At 34.1% G+C, this 21,143-nt stretch overlaps 1 protein-coding gene across 1 annotated transcript; it reads left to right on the top strand.

Moving 5' to 3' along the window:
• Nucleotides 1-7,244: 7,244 nt before the first annotated feature.
• On the top strand, nucleotides 7,245-20,752 carry Tsf2 (transferrin 2). The gene is made up of 9 exons (XM_067275398.1): nucleotides 7,245-7,422; nucleotides 7,736-8,014; nucleotides 13,414-13,668; nucleotides 13,924-14,270; nucleotides 14,347-14,632; nucleotides 14,708-14,811; nucleotides 14,907-15,046; nucleotides 19,126-19,241; nucleotides 19,326-20,752. The coding sequence occupies exons 1-9, from the start codon at nucleotides 7,362-7,364 to the stop codon at nucleotides 20,132-20,134; spliced, it is 2,397 nt and encodes a 798-aa protein (XP_067131499.1). The 5' UTR covers nucleotides 7,245-7,361; the 3' UTR covers nucleotides 20,135-20,752.
• The last annotated feature ends 391 nt before the right edge of the window (nucleotides 20,753-21,143 follow it).

A 21,143-nucleotide genomic window follows, 5' to 3' on the forward strand; every position in this document is an offset into this window, starting at 1 on the left:
CTGTGGAATTATTTACATTTTGTGTGCTTTGCGTACGCTGTTGTGTACCAATAAAATTAAATATCAAAACAACATACTATATAATTGTCTATATGAATTTATTTTCTAAATGCAACAAGCATCAAAAAGTGTATGATATTTCTGCTATTGTATCATCATACAGTTGCATAACTTAAAAGAAACTGTTCAATACTTTTGTTATTTTAATCGATAGATATAGAAAATTAAGATCCTTCGTACAATTCTTTCACGAAGAATGTTTATGAATGTTATATAATGAATTGAACTCAAAGGATGGCTAAAGGGCTAGTATATTAATAGTACATTGTATTGGGTCAGAAGATCAGATTCACACAAGCTTAGTTTTATTTATTTATTTTTAACATATTTTTCATTTTGCATGCCTAAAAACAAAGTATTTATTTCTCAAGATAAAAAATATCTTCAGAAATTTCATCTATTCCTGATATTTTTTATGTATGTTCTTTTATTACTTTTTTGGCTGTTATATATAACAGAGGGAAAGTATGGCGATTGATCAGAAAATGACTCCCAGATTTTTACACTTTTGGACTCGTTTGAAATGTTGAGAAATACAAAAAAATTTGGGGGTTTTTTCCTGTGTGTTTGAGGGGGTACAATTTTGTTCACCCTCTTTGAAGCTTAATAACTCTCATGCTTTCTGTCAAAAATTTCTGAAATTTTGCAAGGAGGTTTGTGTATTAGGTAGATCGATGCTATTAAATTTTGGTGATTAAAGGTCGAGGAGGTGAGGAAATAAAGGGGGTCGCGCGTATCTTCGGTAGGGTCGGACTTAATGACGATTTTACTCATTATTAGCATTTAAAATTTTTTATAAAACCCTCCCCTTCCCTCAAAATTAAGCTTTTTGCCATTTTATAATAATTAAAAATATAAAAAGTTTTTAAATAAAATATAACAGTTGGTGCCACCAAACGTTGCCGGGAAAATTAAGCAACTCGCTGGATTTTTTTAATGTAAATCCATAGGGTGGATCCTTGCAACTCATCTTAAATAGACTTCATTTGTATAGGAGTCCAGTCAAAAATTTATTTATTTAGCACTTAAAAATAGTGATTTTGTATGTTAACACTTAATTTTTACTTTTCCAGTTGTTATAGAATATAACAGAAGAAAATAGTGATTGGTCAAATTTTGACCCACTGGTTTTTTGCTTCAACATTTTGACACTCCACAAGTCCAAAAATGTAAAAAGAACCCTTACAAAATTCTGTATTTTGATGTCTATTCTGCATTACATCTCGACCCCATAGACCAAAAATTTGAAATTTGGAAAGAATACTTTTATATATGGGGCATTTATACTATTACTTTTTTTAGGATTACAAGTTGAGGGGGAGAGGAGGAAGGGATAATATCACAGGTTCAGACTTCTTAATGAAAATTTTAATGCCCTAAAAATGAGTCTTTTGCATTTTGTAATAATAAAAATAAAATTTTTTAAATGAAATCTCATTGCATTGCATGAAATACAACTTTGAGGCATACTCTTATTGTTTAACTTATAATAATCTATCCATTTTTAAACTTAAATATTATTTTTGGAGTAGTGAAATTTCTCTTAATTCAAAGAAGTTAAACTTATTAAATTTTATATCTTACTTGTTAGTACAATTGAAAATTATTAGACTTCCTTCCCAAGTGATGAAAGTGAGAAGCATTTCATCACTTATTCTTATGTAAATTGCATACAACAATTCTATTTCTCTTAGAAGTTTTTCATTATATAAATTCTGCTTTATCGTCTTTATCTGGAAAAGCCAATTACTTTAATATTTATCTTAAATACAGTTATTTATTTTCTTACATATGTAGTTGCTTTACCTTATAATAGAGAATGTTTTGACGAGGGTTGCCAAAATTGGCCTTATGTGTACAAATTGGAGAATAAAGAAGAGAAAGTCCTAGAACAAAATGGTTCAAAACTGTTCAAAACAATTTGTGAGATATGCAAGAGACAGAGAAACCTAAAAAAAGCATTGGTAAAATGGAGGACTCAGTTTGTATCAATAGAGGAAGATGGATAGATCAATTCTATATAATTTTTTACTTGTTTTCTATAAGTATTTAGGATCACTGTTATAAGGCAACAGGTGAGCAATCAGCCAAGAAGGTACCTTCCAGGAGGACTTCCTATGGAAACTAGCATCGTATACATGTTAGACAAGCGAAAATCAGAAAGCTCCACGTGGCCAGTGTATTGATGAGGTGTGAACCTATGAGCAATGTTTGGTGCTTTTATTCACTTTGCCACTGCTGGCCAAACTAATATCCAACACTATCTAATTGGTAGCCTGTAAAAAAGTGTTTTGTAGTCCAGCGATCACCCCCGTAAATCATCCATAATTTTTATTGATTTTTCTTATCTGATATCGAGTTTTTGCAGTTGTTAAAACATATAAAAATATATTTCTGCATTTTTACTTTTCTCTATTTTGTTAGAATATATTATCTTATTAAAGATAACATTTTTTATACTTCAGACATAAAATTATAGTAAACTTTTTAAATATCCACTTTTATGTGACCTTTGCTCTCGACAGTTCTCATTTATATAGTTCAAATCATAGTAATATGTTTCTTTGTAAATGGCATAAAGATTGATCTGCCTGTACTTTGATCTAGTATCTCTTCTCTTTCTCTGTAATAGATACAGTAGTAAGTTGCTATTTTTTGTGAAGATTACCATATTTTTTATGATAACATCCATTGAGTGGTTAAGTGTTCTTTTCGCTATGTTATCTCTTTTTTGTTATCTATGTTATCTCTGTTCAGTATTCATTGCCTCAACTGATTTTCAGTGTTGTTGTGGGGTGGTTTTAGTAGATATTATTCCAGTTCTAGAATAAAATTTTCTTTCCCTGTCATAGGTACCTTAATAACATTGGCATTAAAATAAATTTTAAATAAAAATACATTTATATAGCTATGAGAATTTTTAAAGAAGAAACAATTTGGTATTTTTTGATTTCTCCAATGTTGTTTTGAACATTGTACTGACTGGCAATCTTTTTCTTCCTGAAATTTCACTACTTGTTACATATCCTAGTTAACTAAGACACTAAAATGGCTAAAATATGAGAACTATCCATTGTTTAAGGCTTAAGAAGTTGGAACCAAGGCTGTATTGCTTTTAATTCTGACAAAGATTGGTTGGTTAATTGGTTTGGTGGGATACAGCAATGCAACGTGGTAAATCTGCCAAGAGGGAATATCTCACGGGAGGATTTTCTACGGGAAACTGGCCCTATTTAGGCGTTAGACACAAAGAAAACCACACATCTAGCCCATTGCCAAAGTGTAAACTCGCCACCAACTACTAGCATTCTGTGGTTTTATCCATTTGGCCACTGGTGGCCAATTCCAAAATAGACAATTTATATACAGGGTGTTTAAAAACAATATGTCATAAATGTAAAGGCAGGTAGAGGGGACCCAAATAAGCAGATTTCGTAAACGAATATGGGTGTGGAAATGCAGCGTCGAAGTGCTAGCACGTAAGGCAGTATTAACAACAGGTAAGTGAAAAGACAAGTGAAGACAAAGGAAAGCAACAATTTATTTATCAAGAAGTTTACAATAGCTGCTCGAAAGAGCAACCACCAATGACAATACAAGATTCACGGCGACAGCGTACGGATTGGCGTACATTAGTAAAAATGTCGGGCACATCGTGCACATTTCCAGCAGCAACAGACAATCGGGCAACCAGATTTTCTTCAGACGTTATGGGACTATTGTACACCATGCTCTTAATGTGACCCAACAGAAGAAATCCAAGCACGTCAAATATAGGGAGTGCGGTGGCCAAGGAACGGGTCCATCCCGTCCTATCCAATGCCGGCCATAGACAGCATCCAGGTGATTTCTGACGATCCTGCCGAAGCGAGCAGCCGCTCCATTTCCTCGTGCAGCCCCATACACGAAATGCATGTCGGCAAGCTCCATATTGGTGTAACGATGCACGTTGCACAAAATCCGTGCAGGGAACGACAGTTCAAGCCAGCGAAGCACTTTCGTCCACCGAACTCGACGGTGCCCTCTCACGGCATTTCCACACCCACATTTATGAAATCTGCTTATTTAGGTCCCCTCTACCAGTGGCATAGAGAGGGGGTGCAAGGGGGTGTATCGTGTCCCGGGCGCCACTCGCAGAGGGGCGCCCAAGTGGTCTCCAAGACAAACTATGTGTTTCTGGAGAAGTGAGAGGGGCTCTAATAAAGTGTCGTGCCCCAGGCGCCAGTTATGTTCGCTACGCCAATGCCCTCTACCTGCCTTTACATTTCTGACATAGTTTTGAAACACCCTGTATATTGCACCTTATCAGTATGGGCTGTAGATGGTGTATATTATTCAAATTTAAATCTTTCATAAAGCAAAAAATAGTGAAAACGTTTTTTTTTTCTTCGTTTCCATATCTGTCGAGATTGATCAAACTTAACTAATTCGTAAGTATGAAATTTGATCTTAACATCAGCCTTCTTTCCATTCGTTCGAAAAGGATCGATAAGGGATAAATAAAATCAAAAAACACAACTTTCTTTCGGTTGATTGAAAATATGTCGTTCATGTTTCATTTATATAATAAAAATTTGTCATGATTAACGATCTAATTACAATTTTTTCAATCCCGATTATTATAATACATGTAAATATATATATAGGTCACATTCTGTTGTTCACGATTGCCACTCCCTCGTAAATTATGTCCTACTTCTAGTTCGTGGGTGTAGGTTAATAAAGATCGCGTTGGAAGATTAAAAATGCCGTACAAATGTGAAAATGCGTCTAAAATATTAACATAAAAGATTAAGTTGCCAACTCTCAGTTTTGGCAAAATTTTTTATTGTTGAGTAAATAATATCAAACTGCCGGCATCAATTCTTCGGGACCAGGCAAGACGCTATTTTGACATGTAAATACGTCGAGTATAAGCATGGCATCGTTAATGGGCATGGGGCAGACGGGGCCTTGCTCCTCCCTGGAATCGAAAAAATTTCACAAATTATAATCGTAAAGTGATCGAGATACGTAACCTCGCCTCGATCATCGAATGCAGTGGCGTAGCTTCGGTATTAATACGTACCAAACCTAATTAGATAACTTTTCATCCCTAGCTACGCCACTGATAGGATGCTTTGATGCAATACCGTATTAAGCTACTTGTAAAAAGACCCCAAAAATTAAATTTATTGACGCTTTGTCCCGCGGAAAATTTTCTGTCGACCGCCATGTTAGTGGGTAATGGTGATCTAATCAATAGATCACGAAAATTAGTTTTGGATAATATCGTTCATTGTGCATGCAACAGGGACTGATAAATATTTCGGATAGATCTCGGAAGTGACCATGTTGACTACAGGATGGCCATAATTAAAAGTTTTTCTATTCGGAACACTAGCTGTAACCAATAAGAGGACCGACAACAAAATTTGTATACAGTAGACTGCAGAGGACGCCAATAAGAGTTTTGCAGGGAAAGAAGTTAGTTTAAAAACTTCCGTTACAGGAAAATACACGAAACAAAACAACGAAAACCCGTTTATTCGTTTCGCGAGGGACCTGCTTTCTGCATAAGCTGTTCACTGGTATAAGTAACGTTGCCCAATCAGTGGCGTACCCAGGGGTGCCAAGAGGCCCCGACCCCCTTCAAAGAAAAAGAAAAAACAAACAGTAGAAAATTTTCCAAAAGTATTTTCCTAAAATTCATTTTTCAAGTTATATTGTGCTGTGTCTTCTATTTCTACACTACTAGTGAATTAGTGGTCACGTGTGGGAATTTTATTGAATTCGCATTAAAAAATTTTCTAACCGTTCGACTCTGCTCCCCAAGATTAAATCCCGAGTGCGCCATTGTGCCTCATTGTTCGGAGTAAATTTCAAGGCTTTATTCGTGGTACTTAAAATTAAGATTGGATTTCGTTAATTACTGTGTTTTGTTTCGTGTATTTTTCTGTAAAGCCCTTCCTAGAGGAAATTTTTTTCTGCAAAATCCTTTTCCGCATTCTTTGCGTAGTCTGTATATAATTTTGATGCCTTTCTTCTATACCTATCGTGGATTCCGCAATTAAAATATTTTCAAACGTCTGTTGATTAAAAACACGATGTATCCTGGACATTCCGAAAAGTAAACCCTATATCAGTGGTTTTAAATTTGATGCCCATAAAACTGAGGTATTGCAACAAGCTCCTAGGAGTCATCAAGATACGATCCCTAAAGTTTGTTGTGGAAGAATATGTACAACTTTTGTGAGTGTGTAATTGGCGTGTTAGTAGAGTGATGAAGTCATAAAGATTCTCAAAGATTTTCTTATTTGAAATATTTGAGAACTATGGAATGTAGTTATTTAAGAGGTAGGACCGAAATAATGTCACCGGATAAAAAATTATGAGTGGAGGCAAATTGTTCCGAAAAGGAGGTCATTGAGCGTGTATATAAATAGAGGGAGGACATTTTTAAAGCCGAAATGGAAGACTCGTCCACCATTTATAACCTTGAGTAGAAGGGAGTTTCCAAGATATACGAAGCATTATGTAGGAGCTATTCAATAATTAAAAGAGTGGTAGACGGATAAAGGCGTTAAGGACAATCGGAAAGAAGAGCAAAGAGCGAATTCGCTGTATTTCATTGGATTCGGCAGTCACCACTCGCTCGTATTTTTTTTTTTTTTTTTGTAACTCTTTCCGCCCTGTGGGTACTAAGAGGGCTTCTAATAGCAAGCCCATTATGGGTTCGGCCAGGCCCACAATGGGGCGGCCGGGTGGTGAGGGACGGGGACCGACATATCCGGACGGACCACCCCCGAAAAATTCCTGGGGATTTATCGACTCGTCCGGACTCGATCCCGGGTCCCCCAGGGCGGCAGGCTGCTAACCTTGACCGCTCGGCCATCCGGCCGCTTCCACTCGCTCGTATGCTTCGGTACCAACGATCCGTCCACTTCTAGAAAAGAATTATATTACTAAACAGGCATAAATCCAATTAGTCTAATGGCGAATTTTTCTTCAGTTACGATAACGTGGTTTTTCACATAAAAAATGCCCGTTTAAAAAAAATCAAAACTAACATCGCCTTCTCCATTTTATTATTGTATCAGGAAATACGAGAAAAAATGTAAGACGGTCTTTAATAGAATTTCCGTTGCAATTAATACATTTTACGGAGGAAATTCGGACATTTCGTAAATGATACAATAGGGAGAATATCGGAATGTGTACAGGTAACAGTCTACCTGGCTGCCCACCTGTCGTGCTTATACGCATGCGCGCCCCGCCACACCTGTTGTTGCCTTGCTTTGAAAGCGATTTGAACACAAAAAATGTATCTTTTCTTCGTGTGCCTTTCCCTATCCATCATTTTCGACGTCTTAGCGCAAAATGGTGAGTATTTACGTTAATCACGTTATGTTTGTTTACTCTTGCACACGTTTACATTCCTGAAGGTGATGGTGACAATTTGAACTGGACACCGGATGTCCCACTGGTTAAAAATGTGTCTCGATCGCTCGTTATCTTAAAGAAAACGTTTGTTGACATTTGTTTGGATACCTAACAGTCGAAACAGATAAGATTGACACGTTGTTTACATATATCTTGAAACTGATAACATTCTAACAGGCTTTAAATGTTGTCATTGAACATTTTGAATTGTTTAACTGTAAAATTGACAATTTTTATTAAATTTCTTATCTAGTTCAAACTGAAGATAAACTACAAATCACATGGTGCACCATAAGTCATACGGAACAGGAGAAATGCCAGAAATTTGCTAGCGCCGTGGAGAGAGCGGACTGGGAGGAGAGGGAGAAGTTTAACGTCAAACTTCTTTGCAAGGAAGCGACGGATAAGGACCAGTGCATGGGCTGGATCGAGGGGAGAAAGGCAGACGTGGTCACTCTGGATCCGGGAGAGTTGTCCGTGGCCGGACGATATCACAGTCTCGTGCCGATCGTGGCGGAAAGATACGGACCGGGTTTGTATGCCGGATATTTTTAACATTATTAGAGATCGTTTAATGTCTCGCCGGAGATCGGGTCGAATTTGGAGTGTTAAACTACGTTGTTTTCGTAGTTTAGGCGTGTTCCGCATCTTGGTAGTTTGGATGACATTTATTTTGTATGTTCTACGATAATCCTAATTTTTATTTTATAGTTCAACCTAAATAATTGTTTATATATATATATATATATATATATATATATATATGAATATATTTCTAAAATAAATAAATATAACAGTCATATGTAAATTAATGAAAGATATCATTACTTAGCATATATAGTAAATTTTGTTTTTGTAGAAACAAAATTTATATGCTAAGTAATGGTAGTAACAAAATATATAAATTTACAAATTCTTTGGCACCCCGTCTGTCTTTTGCTATCGATATTTCAATATTTCTTGGCGAGAAACTTTGCCGTGTCGTTAAACCTGTCTCCCTCGTTCGAGGACGGACTCCCTCGAACGAGGGTTCGGGACGATCGCACTTTGCGTTAGAATGGGGAGAATTGTTCATATTACAGCTTGCTAGTAGATTGATAAAAGAATCCGTATACAAATTTAACTCTCTTAATTCTTCATTGAAATAAGACAGATTTTATGCACTTTACAATTAGATATTGATAGTTTATTGACCATATACAGTACATAAAATAGTGACAGATTTTATATCATATACAGTTTGTGCATTGTCTAAGATGTCTTATTTGTGTAAAAGTTTCCATAAGGTTTCAGGGAATTTTGTGTCTTAGATGATATTCTTGATAGTGACACAAAAAGATATTCTATGATTTTTACTCTATGCTTAATAATATTAGATCATATTAGTATCATTTTTCTTCTCGTGCTCTTGATGGAGCTTAGCAGTTATAATCCTCAATGCAACTGCCTGAATAAACTTGAAGACAAGAAGATAATATACTACTAAAAGTTTTTTGTTTAATATGTCTGTCTTTATCTGACAGTTGTCTTCCAGGGGATTTAGAGTTATTACAAGTGATATAATTCCAAAAAGAAAATATTAATAATTGCAAAAACTTCAAGATTGTAAGCTATTTTTATCTCAATTTAATAATTATCTCAGTAACCAATTGGTAGAGATAATGATTAAATTAACTGTTTAGAGACAAGAATCTTACAACTATATTTTCATCTTCAAAATAGTAAATGTGTGTACATCAAATTTAGATAAGATTTCATAAACATTATTCTTATCCATCAAATGTCTGATGAATAAGAATGTCTGATGCTGTCCATGAATCCAGTCTGATGCTTAAATTACCATTTCTGGTTATTGCTGTATGAAGGAAGGACCCCACAAATGATAGGCCAACATTTTAACCACTAGGCCATTCAGCTGTTGAAAAATTAAGTTTGAACTGGTAACTGTCAGAGTTAGGACATCACAGATGAGGACTATATCTGGAAATAGAGGCATTGCTACATGAAGCAGCTTTGATATGCCTGGTGAGAGAAAGTGGGAACTTAAAGCTCTTAAAACAGGTGTAGATTTATTTCTCTGAGAAAAACACAAACTGCATCAACTTCAAAGATTGCAATGATTTCCATGACTTGGAAAGCTGTCTTTGAAGTATACGTGTTGATTGCTTATATTTATTTTTGTCTTTTGAGTTTATTTTCTTATCTATGTTTATTTGGTGGTTGCAGTCATCTTGTGCATTTATATTACTGATTTTTCAAACCCTAGGTTTGAATTCTCCATATTCAGAAAAGAATTTGGAAAGAAAGTTTGGATGGAACACTCCATATAAACCATTCATCTTTAAAAACTTGAATTTAAATTTTGGAAAAATATTTCTGCTTGTGGAACAATTGGTGTTTGAAAATCAGTTTTTTTGCTTGTGCACTGGAGAGAATTGTATGTTAGGGATGGCCTTAGAAAGGCTGAAAATGTTTTGAAGTTAATAATTGTTAACTGAAGAAGATGAAATGCATGTAACCTATATCAATAGGAACATAATAAAATTGCATGGTATAGTCACAGTGACATTTTAAACTCTCTACTTGGCTTAAGATTACAATGGAACCTCGCTTAATGAGCATAATTCGTTCCAGAATCTTACTCGTAATGCAAAACACTTGTTCCCATAGAAATTAATGTAAAATACAATAATGCGTTCCATGCCGAAAAAATACTCAAATATTTTATGTTTAACATTTATTCAAAGAAAACTACACAATATACATTGTTAAGAAGCATGAATCATCTTTGTCTTTTTTCTAGCAAGGAATGAACCAACCTGGAATACAAATTTGATTTGCAGAAAACAAAAAAATCACATAATATGTCTGATGAAGATGCCAAACGATATGCCAAATTCTTGGGCTATGTAAAGACTATAATTAAATTTTAGAAATTAATTAATTTGACTAGAGGTAGGCAGTTATGCTGCCATCTCGTATTAAAGTTAATAATTATAAATAATTAATTTTTAATTTAGACATGTTTAAAATTTAATTTGGAATTACTCATTAAATTTAGTATGAGATGGTGTGTTTATTATATAATGGGCTATTATTGTTGATGTTTATACGTAATATGTGTGAACACAAGTTTGGAAAAATGTGTGATCACGAGCAACACTAAGATGCTAGTGGAACAATGCTAAACACAGACTGATGATGGAGCATGGGCACAATCTGGGATTTTCCCTCTCCTTGTCACTCGTTATGCGAAACACCACTCGTTAAGCGAGTCAAATTTTTACAATTCATTTTGCTTGTTATGCGAGGTTCCACTGTATTTGCTTTTGTGCCTGTTGTGGGTTTAGCCATGTTTTTGTACCCATTGTAGATTGGTGAGGCTAGTTGCCAAATAAGACCCAACACATCTGGGTAAAATTACTGTAAAAGTTTAAGGATTTGACTGGGATGCTTGGTGTTGAATTATCTGTGTTTGACTAAATGAATTATCTGTGGTCTCACTAAATGAGTTTGTGCTATACAACACTCATAACACAAATGTGTTATGAGTGTTGTATAGCACAAACTCATTTAGTGAGACCTTTCATTGCAAAAGTTTTGTATCGGGTGACACTTTCAACACCCCATAAATTAGGATTAGGTTCCCAGGACTTGTACTCAGCATTTAAGGACATCTTGGAAAGATGATGCCTTTATTATTTTACTATTTGATTGTCAAGCTCTCAATTAAAAACACTTAAATATAAACATCTACCGAAACCTGATGCTTAGCAAATACAGACACCCACAATTGTCATAAATAATTTTTGGACATATTAATTATGAATTACAAATAAATTTGTAATTCATAATTAATATTTTCAAAATATAGCCCGATTATTTACAGCAATTGTGGGTGTCTAAAAACACTTAATTTAAAATTTTTTGTAATACAGAGGAATGAGTAAAGGTTGGTTTATAACCCATTTCTATTAGACAAGGCTGTTTTGTTGAGGTTACAGTTCAACAGTTCCTAGTGTATTAAATAATTATGAATCCATGGAGTCCCATTTGATACTTGCTTACACATGACAAACACACACCATATTCCACAATTTAGATACAGTATATTGAAAGTTAGTTGCTACTTATCATTTGTTAAATAGAGCAATATCTATTATAGGCTTGATATAGTAAACTTATTTGAATTAGGCCTATTTTATATGCTTAATTCTTATCTATTACTCCAAGAAACAAATCATTTGCAATTTTTCTCCATATAAAACCTCAAAAGTTTTAATTTTTTTACATTTGTTATTGAGTTTATCATTCATGGCTCAAATATTCTCCATTTTACATTTGTTCAAGATAAGTTGATTGAACTCTTGCATTAAATACAGAACATGTGATGCCATCTCACAATTCTGTTTGTTCTTGATCAGTGGAAGAACATGAAATTTGATCACAAACCAAACTTTAGATCATTGCGAGGTATATTGGTTAAGCTGGCGGTACATAGTGGAACAGAACATTGAGAACTAACTGCAAATGGACCATGAGAATTGAGTTTATAAAAATGCTTGTTGGTGAATTGTTAATTTTGAAAATTATTAATACAGTAATGAATTATTACTACAATAATCACTTTCAAAATTGACAAACAAAATTTTATGTAGATATGAGGACTAAGGTATCAGCTGGCAATATTTGTTCTTATGAACATTGTCAGCCTGATAGCTTTAGTTACATTTCTTCAAATTCTTAAGATTCCATGTCTGAATTCTCAAGAGAAATTTATACATATACAGTAATACTTTGGTTTTCGTCGATTTTTTTCGCGAAAAATTTTCCTTGGTTTTTGTCGATTGTCTCGGATTTCGTTGGCATGCCCAAGTTACCTCACTGCTAATTTTGCGAAAACAAAGGGCAACTTGTGCTTTTTCTGGTTCGGTGTAGTCTTGTTCTGTGAGCATTACCCTGCGACGGCCCACCATTGGCCAACTTTTCCGTTCCCCGAACACTGGGCATTCGGTCGTGGGTTCGTGCTTCATCAGGACAGGCTGGTCACATGGAGTTTTCTGGGTTTTCTCCACATCTGTAACACCTGAGTAGGGCCAGTTATCCTTAAACAGACCTCCCGGAAGGCATTATTCCCCATGATACAACCATCATAAACACATACAACTATTATTACATGACAGTTATGTCACACTTTACCACTGGGCAATATAGGCTAGAAGCTCGTGTCCAACTAACTTCTACAAGACAAGACATTACCCTGCGCGTCTAGCCAAACAATTCCATTGCTTTCCTCTAGATTAGTTTTTTATATTAATTTCTTATTGCTTTTAGTATTTAACGCTATATTAATTCTCTATAAAATGTGTTATTGGTATGTATTTTGGACTGTCTAGAACGAATTAATTGGATTTACATTGATTCATATGGAAATATTTGCCTCTGTTTTCGTCAGTTTCGGATTTCGTCGATTGTTTTCGGATGGATTATCGACGAGGTATTACTGTATTCACAAAAGATTTATACTTGTCTTTTGAAAGTAATGATTTATACTGGATTAAATCATTTTTTCAAAAGGTGGTTTTATAATTCTATAAGATATAAAAACATGTTTAATATTAATGTCCATAATTATTTGTATCTGATATATTTTCTGTTAATTAATAATAATGATTTTTAATAATTAAATATCACTTTATTTAGAAAAATTTTTACATAATTCTCAATTTTTTCAGTGTTAAGTACTTATAATGACTTTTCATGTAGATTTTTACGGTTACAATAATTGCTGGAGTCCATTGGGGTTTTTTAAAATTAGCATTTACAGGTGTTAATTTTATATACAACATAAGTTAATCAAATACAAAAGCTTAAATTAATATTTTTGTTTTAAAATTGGATATTTCAATTAAGATTTTTTAAATTTTATAGAAGAAACAGATGGATATTATGCAGTTGCGGTTACGAGGATTTCTACTCGGCTAGATTATTTGAGAGATTTAGAAGGTAAAAGAGTCTGTTTTCCTTCAGTGGGACAGCTAGGAGGATGGATAATTCCTATGGCAAGATTAATAGAAGAGGACGTATTGCCGATAAAGTATTGCAATAATATAATTAAATCTGCGGCAGAATTTTTCGGCCCTAGTTGCGCGCCTAATTCTTTAATCGATAAATATAACCCGACGGGTGAGTGAAATGTCTGTGAGCAAAAATTTTAATTATTACATGGGATTTGCAGCTAAAACAGAGTCTGACATGTTTGTACAGCCAACCATAAGAGAACATTGGCATGTCTGATGTCTGATGTGTATAATGTATTCAAAGAGCCAAATTGAATACTGGATTGATTTGAGACTTAGTTGTCAAATTCTGTTTTAATTGCATGTTCTGTGATTAAAAATTAATTTGTTTATGTTGAAGTTTATTTAATTTTTATTTAAGGTGACAATCCTGAAAAGATGTGCGAACTCTGCGAAGGTAAAAAGAGTAACCGTTGCAGTGGAAACAATAAATATGCTAATTTTGAAGGTGCCTTTAATTGTTTGTTGAATAATGGAGAGGTAGCTTTTCTAAAAGACAGCACTGTTCGTGAAATGACAAGTCAGCGCAATTACAGGGGTCCTCCTGCATCTGAATTTAAACTAGTCTGCCCATTCAATAGAAGAGAGACGTCTGCTCCTGTCGACGACTTTCGTTCGTGTAATTGGGGTTACGTACCCGCTCACGTTGTTGCAGTTAGTTCCGTCGTCCTGCCAGAAACAAGAAAAAAATACCAAAGATTTTTAGAGGTTGCACTGACATTTCAATTATTTAATAAATAGTAATGAGTTGTATTAATTAATATATTTCTAAAAACTTTTTCAGCGTGCAGTTAAGTTATTTGGTAGAAATAATCTGTATTCTAGCAACTGGAATGCCGATTATCCTCCTCATTTCAATGCTTCATATAGAGGAAGTTCTAACTATTACCCTTACAATAGAAGAAGCCTTTCATCAAACAGTGTGTCTGAAAAATCTTTTCAGTTATTCAAATCGGGAACCGGAGATGATCGCGATCCATACAAAAACAGCACCAATCTTCTGTTTCTAGACACGACTACTAATTTAGTCGCTCTAGATGCCAGCCAGCAGATATTTGTTAGATATCTCGGTGAGTTGTTTACAGCTGTGTGAAAATTTTGTTAATAATTACAGAGAATTTACTTGTAAAGTTTACTCTTCTTAGGAACAAAGCAAGATTTATATAAAAAACTACAAAAATGTCCCGTTCCACCTGCTAAATTATGTGTAGTGTCAGTCGCAGAACAAAAGAAATGCAATAAGATGAGAGTAAGTTATCAATTTATATGTTTATTGTTTAAAAAACTAATATTTCTATATAAGCATTTATTTTATTTAAAATAAATTTTTTCTTTTACATGTAGACAGCATTTAGAGCAAAAACGTTGAAACCTGACTTAGTTTGCATAACTGGTCACAGTCAAAGAGATTGTATGCAGTTGATCAAGAATGGTCAAGCAGATTTAACAATGTTAGATGCGGGTGATATTTATCATGCGGGACAGTAAGTTATTACATCATTTCATTAAAATTTGCTAAACTTGTACTTTTTTCTATTATTATTATTATTTTAAAGCAGATATTCCTTGACTTAAAGGCAGTTGATTTACAATTGCTTGTACTTACGATGGACCTTTAAGTGGCAGTTTGTTGTATTTTCAAATAATAATGAATAGATTCTCTGCTACACACCAACCAATGCCAAATATTTGGCATTGGTTGGTGTGTAGCTTTATAATATATTGGGTTTAGTGATGATGCTTGTTTATTCTCTGCTATTTTCAATGTAGACAAGAACAATGTATAATGCCACTTAATGTAGTACAATGCTCTATTCCAAACAACAATCCACATTAAAGCCTGAAATACACAAAGATTCATAATCAAAATCCTACTTTAAGTATGCAAGTGTTTTCTGGTTGTTTGGATAAAATAAATATCCATCTAAATACGATATATGCATTCTAAAAATAAATTTTTTAAAAAATTGCTCATGGAATAAACGATTTAAATGATAAGTATTTCATTAGTAAAAAATCAGAATGACAAGAACACTTGTAATTCACAAAAAGTAGAAAAAACATTGAATTGAATTAAGTGTCTACATATTTCATCTCTTCCTACACCTCAGAAACATAACTTATTTCATGGTTTCTTCTGTCTTTTATGCCCTTTAAGTGTCTTTCTAAAGAACATAATAGTCTCATGTCAGAGTCAACCTTTTTTGTTTCTGAGATGTAGGTAAGGATGAAATATGAAGACACTTTTAATTCATTTTAGTGTTTCTTTTATTTTTTTGAATGTTGAGAAGTATAATTTTAAATGGTTTAATATTTAAACAATTCTCGTTAAAATTAAAATATATCGATTAAAGATAATTTATGTACTGTATATACTCGAATAATAGTTGATCCCGTGTAAAGGTCGACGCTAGTATTTCATGAACAGGTCAACATTTGCCAGAATTTTTTCCATTGAAGGCACTTCAAGTGCATCTAGTTTTTTAGGATAAGTAGTGCTCCTTATAAAATTTTATATTGTTTACAATGTTAAAAGAACCATTCTGACTCTGCTTTATCATCATGTAATTACCATGAGGATTTTTGCCAGTTTCATAATTCCACTAAGAACACCATCTACCAGTAGATATTTTCTAAAATGTGTTTCATTAACTCAATCTGTAATATTCATGCATTTCGGATCTAAAATATATGGTATTTTGGGTGCTGTTGGATATGGGGACAAGAAAGATTTTTACTAAAACAATGTAATGAATAATAATAAATTGTGGCCAGAAATGACAGAAGCAGTGGTCATCTCAGGAAAGCACCATCAACATACTGACACATGACGTGTTGGTGCAAAAACACACACACAAATCTACAACTACAATTTAAAATTTCTGTCATTTTACGTAAAAATGCCCTCTAGAAAAAATAACAAATATACGGTAACATTTAAACTGAAAGTTATTGAAGTTGTTGAGAAGACAAACAACTGTGTAGCAGCAGGGGAATTTTGTGTGTTGGAGAAACTTGTGAGAGACTAGAGAAAGATGTCGAACAAACTTCAGACAATACCAAAAAGAAAATGTGCTAACAGAGGTAAACGTAGCAAGTGGTCACAATAAGTTGCAGAGTGGGTAGTTGAAAATCATCAAGATGGAAAGTGTGTTACTTGTGCAGCCATTTGTAAGTTTCCAGATAAGGTCCAAAATCATGTTAATTGCATTGACTATATAGAAATTGTTGAAGCAAAAACCAAATGAAAGTTATGTAAGAAAGAGAGAAAAAATTCTGTAGTTATTAAAACAAATGCAACACGGAGATAAACAAGGAGTCCCTAGGTGGCTCGCACATGTCAGATCATACATGAATGTCGACCTGGAAAGATCGGACTCTGACACCGATGCTCGTATACAACAGATTGAAGTTAGGGTAAATCGAGAAAAATGGAAAGTTTGACAGTCAAGGAGACATCATGTGAGATTGTTAAAATTCTAAAATGTCAGAAGAAAGGAAATAATGGGCTAAAATACAAGTATAGGTTTCTTGGTTCTATCAACATCTCCCAGTCAGAGTCAAGGGATGGTGTCAGACAGACCATCCAAAGAAGAAGACCTTTCTTGCAACCTGGAGACAGAAGAGAGACCAAAAGTGAGACAAAGAAATTAGGACCAATCAAAACAAGGGATTTGGGGAGAAAATCAATAAAAACCCCGAATCTCAAGATCAAAAGGAGAGTTCCTTGCTAATTGTGTTGCGTGACAAATCTGTGTTGTTTAGTGAACAAAATCTGTTTGCCAATATCCACACTGCCACCAGAGGACTAACCTGAATTGCCTGCTCCTCTTCTTGACAGACACATCTTCTTCTCTGCCCCAGGGCCACTGTCTTATAAGTGCCTTCAGACTCTTATCTGTCTCCACAACTACTCCAGTTTGCAAGGAAATGAGTGACTCCTCTGTGCTGAACAACAACCATGATGAAGAAAAAAACATATACTAAGGGAGGCATTGCGAGGGCTCCATCATTGCTTTTGATCTGTGAATGGATTGTTGATTCATGGAAGGAAATAAAAGCTGACAATGTTGTAAAATCATTCAAGAAATGTGAAATTTTGAATGCACTGGATGGTACAGAAGACGATTGTCTATGGGTTGACATGGATGAAGAAGTGGACGATATGCTACCTCTAACTATGGACATCAAAGATGACGGAGCATTATTCAGTGCTGAAGATAACGAACGGCGTGGTTTTTTAGGATTTTAATGAATTTTTGTATGCGAAATGTTTAAGATGTATCATGTACTGTAAAATATAAAGCTGTATTAAATTTCTTCTTCACGTTTTGTCTGCATATATAAAAGTTTACTATGGCAATTTATTGGTTTTTATTGTCATTATTAATTGTTTTGATATTTTGCGGCCTTAAGCTACATTTAATTTATAAAAAATAAAAACGCAGCAAAGAAATTGGTCTGTTGCCATGAAGAAGAAATGTTTCATTTAAAAATCAGTTGGACTTCTGCTACTGATTTGGTATGTTGGATTCTAGCTTGAATTTCAGCCCCTTAAAAGTTGTATCCATGTAAAAGTTAACCCCATAAATTTTGACCTTAAAAAATGATTTAAAAAATTTGATTTTTACATGAGTATATGCAGTATACCACTACCGAAAATGTTTTGGTAGAACAAACTGATTGGTTTCTTGATTGAAGATATAATGTGTTAGCAATGACTAAACAGGTTATATTATTTATGTAAGTTAAAAGTTCAACTTTAACTGTTCTTCAGTTTAATTCATCACACTACACCTTTTGTGTAGTGTGATGAATTAAAACACAAAAGGTGTAGTGTGATGAATTATTTGCTGAGCATGTTTTGTTCAATGTTCTTCAGTTTATAACTTTTTATTTATTATGTTTTAAAGAACTCTTCACCCTTCTAAGAAATTACTTAATTGATATGATGAAAAGCTGCTAATTTTTGTTGTTTGTAAAGTTCAAACTAGTAATCCTTCAAATTGAACATGCATTGGTTAATTTGTTTATAATCATTTGATACATCAAACACATTTCAGTTTATAAGGTTGTCTCAGTTTTGCTTATTATGGATGAATTCAATCTGCAACAGTGTTGGATACATGTACGAAGATTGGGAATAATGTCCCAACTCTGAATCAGACTACATAGATTTCTTGCAATGACATGATTACAATAATTACAATAAATTATCTTACTGTGTGATAGTCTAATTGATAAACTGACTGAAAAAATTTACAGCAAATTTGGATAAATTGATGGATAATGATGACAACTTGGCTTTCTACATAAGATCATTTTCAATAAGCTTCTCTGGGCCATCTTATCTCACCCACTTCTTTCAGCTTTTCGCCAATGTTACTCTTTTTACTTTCCACAAACCTCAATCTTCATGACTCCATATTGCATATTATATTTCAAAAAATAGCAATTAATGTGTTTTTATGTTGCATGTATTATGCAAAAGCAGAGATCTGACCTTAAAAATTTGCAATAATCTTATTTTACTTTTCTAAAAGAAAATATATTCATTTTACAGTGCATTTGGATTGATACCAATTATAGCTGAACAGTATGATTTACAAGAGCCAGCTTATTATGTTGTAGCAGTTGCACAGCAGCCTGATAAAGATACAGATCTATTGTACTTAAAAGGTTTGTTTTCTTTTTTTAATATTGAATATTGACTAGACATTAATCTTTAAAATGATAAGTACTAATTTCTCCCTCTTGTTCCAGGAAAAAGATCTTGTCATACCGGTGTGGGTTTGGCTGCAGGTTGGGTCATACCGATGAGTTTTCTTTTAAGTAACGAAAGAATGCGATCTTACGGGTGCAATTCGGCACACGCCGCAGCAGAATTCTTTCAAAAAAGTTGCATTCCGGGTGTTCTGTCCAAGGAATATACCGTAGCCGATTGGAGTTATGCCAATTTATGTGACCTGTGTCACGGAACCGGTGCAAGTTACTGTAGCAGAGATTCTTCCGAACCTTTCTATGGTAATACGGGTGCCCTACGTTGTCTGGTGGAAGGGGGCGGAGAGATTGCATTCGTGAAACACACCACGGTTTTAGAAAATACCGCGGGAAAAAATCGCGAGTGGTGGGCCCGTCCCATGATGCCCGGCGATTTCGAACTGTTGTGTAGAGACGGCACCAGAGCAAAACAGCACGAGTACGAAAGTTGCAATCTTGGTAAAGTTGCTTCAAATGCAATGGTCACAAACAGAAAGAACCCATACAATGTAACTAGATCCTACATCGATCTTTTTTTACACGCTCAACAATACTACGGATCTAAGTATAGCGAAGATTTCACCTTCAAAATGTTTGTTTCTGACAGCAGTTACAATGACCTGATCTTTCAAGATGCCACTCAACAGTTGGTGGAAGTTCCTTTGCACAAACATAATTATCACGAATATTTGGGTTACGACTTCGTGCAGGCCATGAAAATTGTTGACTGTAGGGCCGCTGCAAGTTCTATAGAATTAAGTCTCTCTTTAATTAGTATTCTATCGTTGTTAATATTTAATTGGCAGTTATAATGTTGCCAGCCATAAAATACTAGAAACTTGACATTTACATAAAACAAAGAATCTCTGGGACATCATCAATATCAAGCTCCTGCTTCGGAAAGTTTTATCATAAGAGTATCATCAAAAAATCATTTTTTTAATACAAAATGTGATGATGTGTAAGTGTATTGCAAATTTATTTAATTATATACTTAACATTTTTATACAAAGAAAATATTATAAATCTGTACATAATATTTTATAAAATTAATGAATTGTAAATAACAATTAGCCAAGATGATACATATCATTATTTTGATAATTATGTAATTAAACATAAGCATAGTTGTTAAAATAGAATAATTTATATTAACACTTTAATAAAAAGCAATATTTATGTATTTTAACCAAATGCAGGTGATTTTTGAGGTTTCTAGTATTTGTAAGCAAATAATTAAGTTCTATTTCAGACAGTCCGTCCACTTCTCTCACGCAATTGCTAGCACTACACTGTTTACACTGAGTGCATTGTATTTTTTTGTGACGTTCATCACGAATCTCTCGAATCATTATTTTTATAGAATATAATAATTGTCATTTTTTTATGAATTTGTACATTATGTGGAATAAAATAATTATTTAAATATACTTACAAATTTTAAATTTCTTGCATTGCTTGTTAAGTACACTTGGAGAGATCACATGTCAACAAAATCTGTTGTTGTAATATTGTAGGAGAATCAGCTATAGTGATTGGGGTACTGTTGTTATTGTGCAAGTGGAGGCTTTTAGGTCAAAGTGCATTGGCTTAAAATATCCAGTGTGCATCCTACAAAAAATTACTTCCTAACTCTTTCTTTAAAGAGCTCGGACAGCAATCTCCAAAGCTGAGGGATGCCATCAGTGCTCAAAAAAGAACTCAGATTGAATGAGCAGGGAGATCTGCTCATTCAATCTTCTCAAGCAAAAATCTGCAGATCTCCCTGCTTGACCAGTAAATCAGCTGTTATATTGATGCAATATATGTCCTGGCACCACC

This window comes from Centruroides vittatus, unplaced genomic scaffold (genome assembly GCF_030686945.1).
Source record: "Centruroides vittatus isolate TY-2023 unplaced genomic scaffold, ASM3068694v2 contig_620, whole genome shotgun sequence".
In the NCBI taxonomy this organism is placed as follows: Eukaryota; Metazoa; Arthropoda; class Arachnida; order Scorpiones; family Buthidae; genus Centruroides; species Centruroides vittatus.

Excerpts from the sequence above, each read along its gene's own strand:
- Tsf2 (XM_067275398.1), top strand. The coding sequence starts at position 7,362 with ATGTATCTTTTCTTCGTGTGCCTTTCCCTATCCATCATTTTCGACGTC. Across the intron at positions 8,015-13,413 it reads GGCGGAAAGATACGGACCGG|AAGAAACAGATGGATATTAT; the intron begins GTTTGTATGCCG and ends TAAATTTTATAG. Across the intron at positions 15,047-19,125 it reads GATATTTATCATGCGGGACA|TGCATTTGGATTGATACCAA; the intron begins GTAAGTTATTAC and ends TTCATTTTACAG.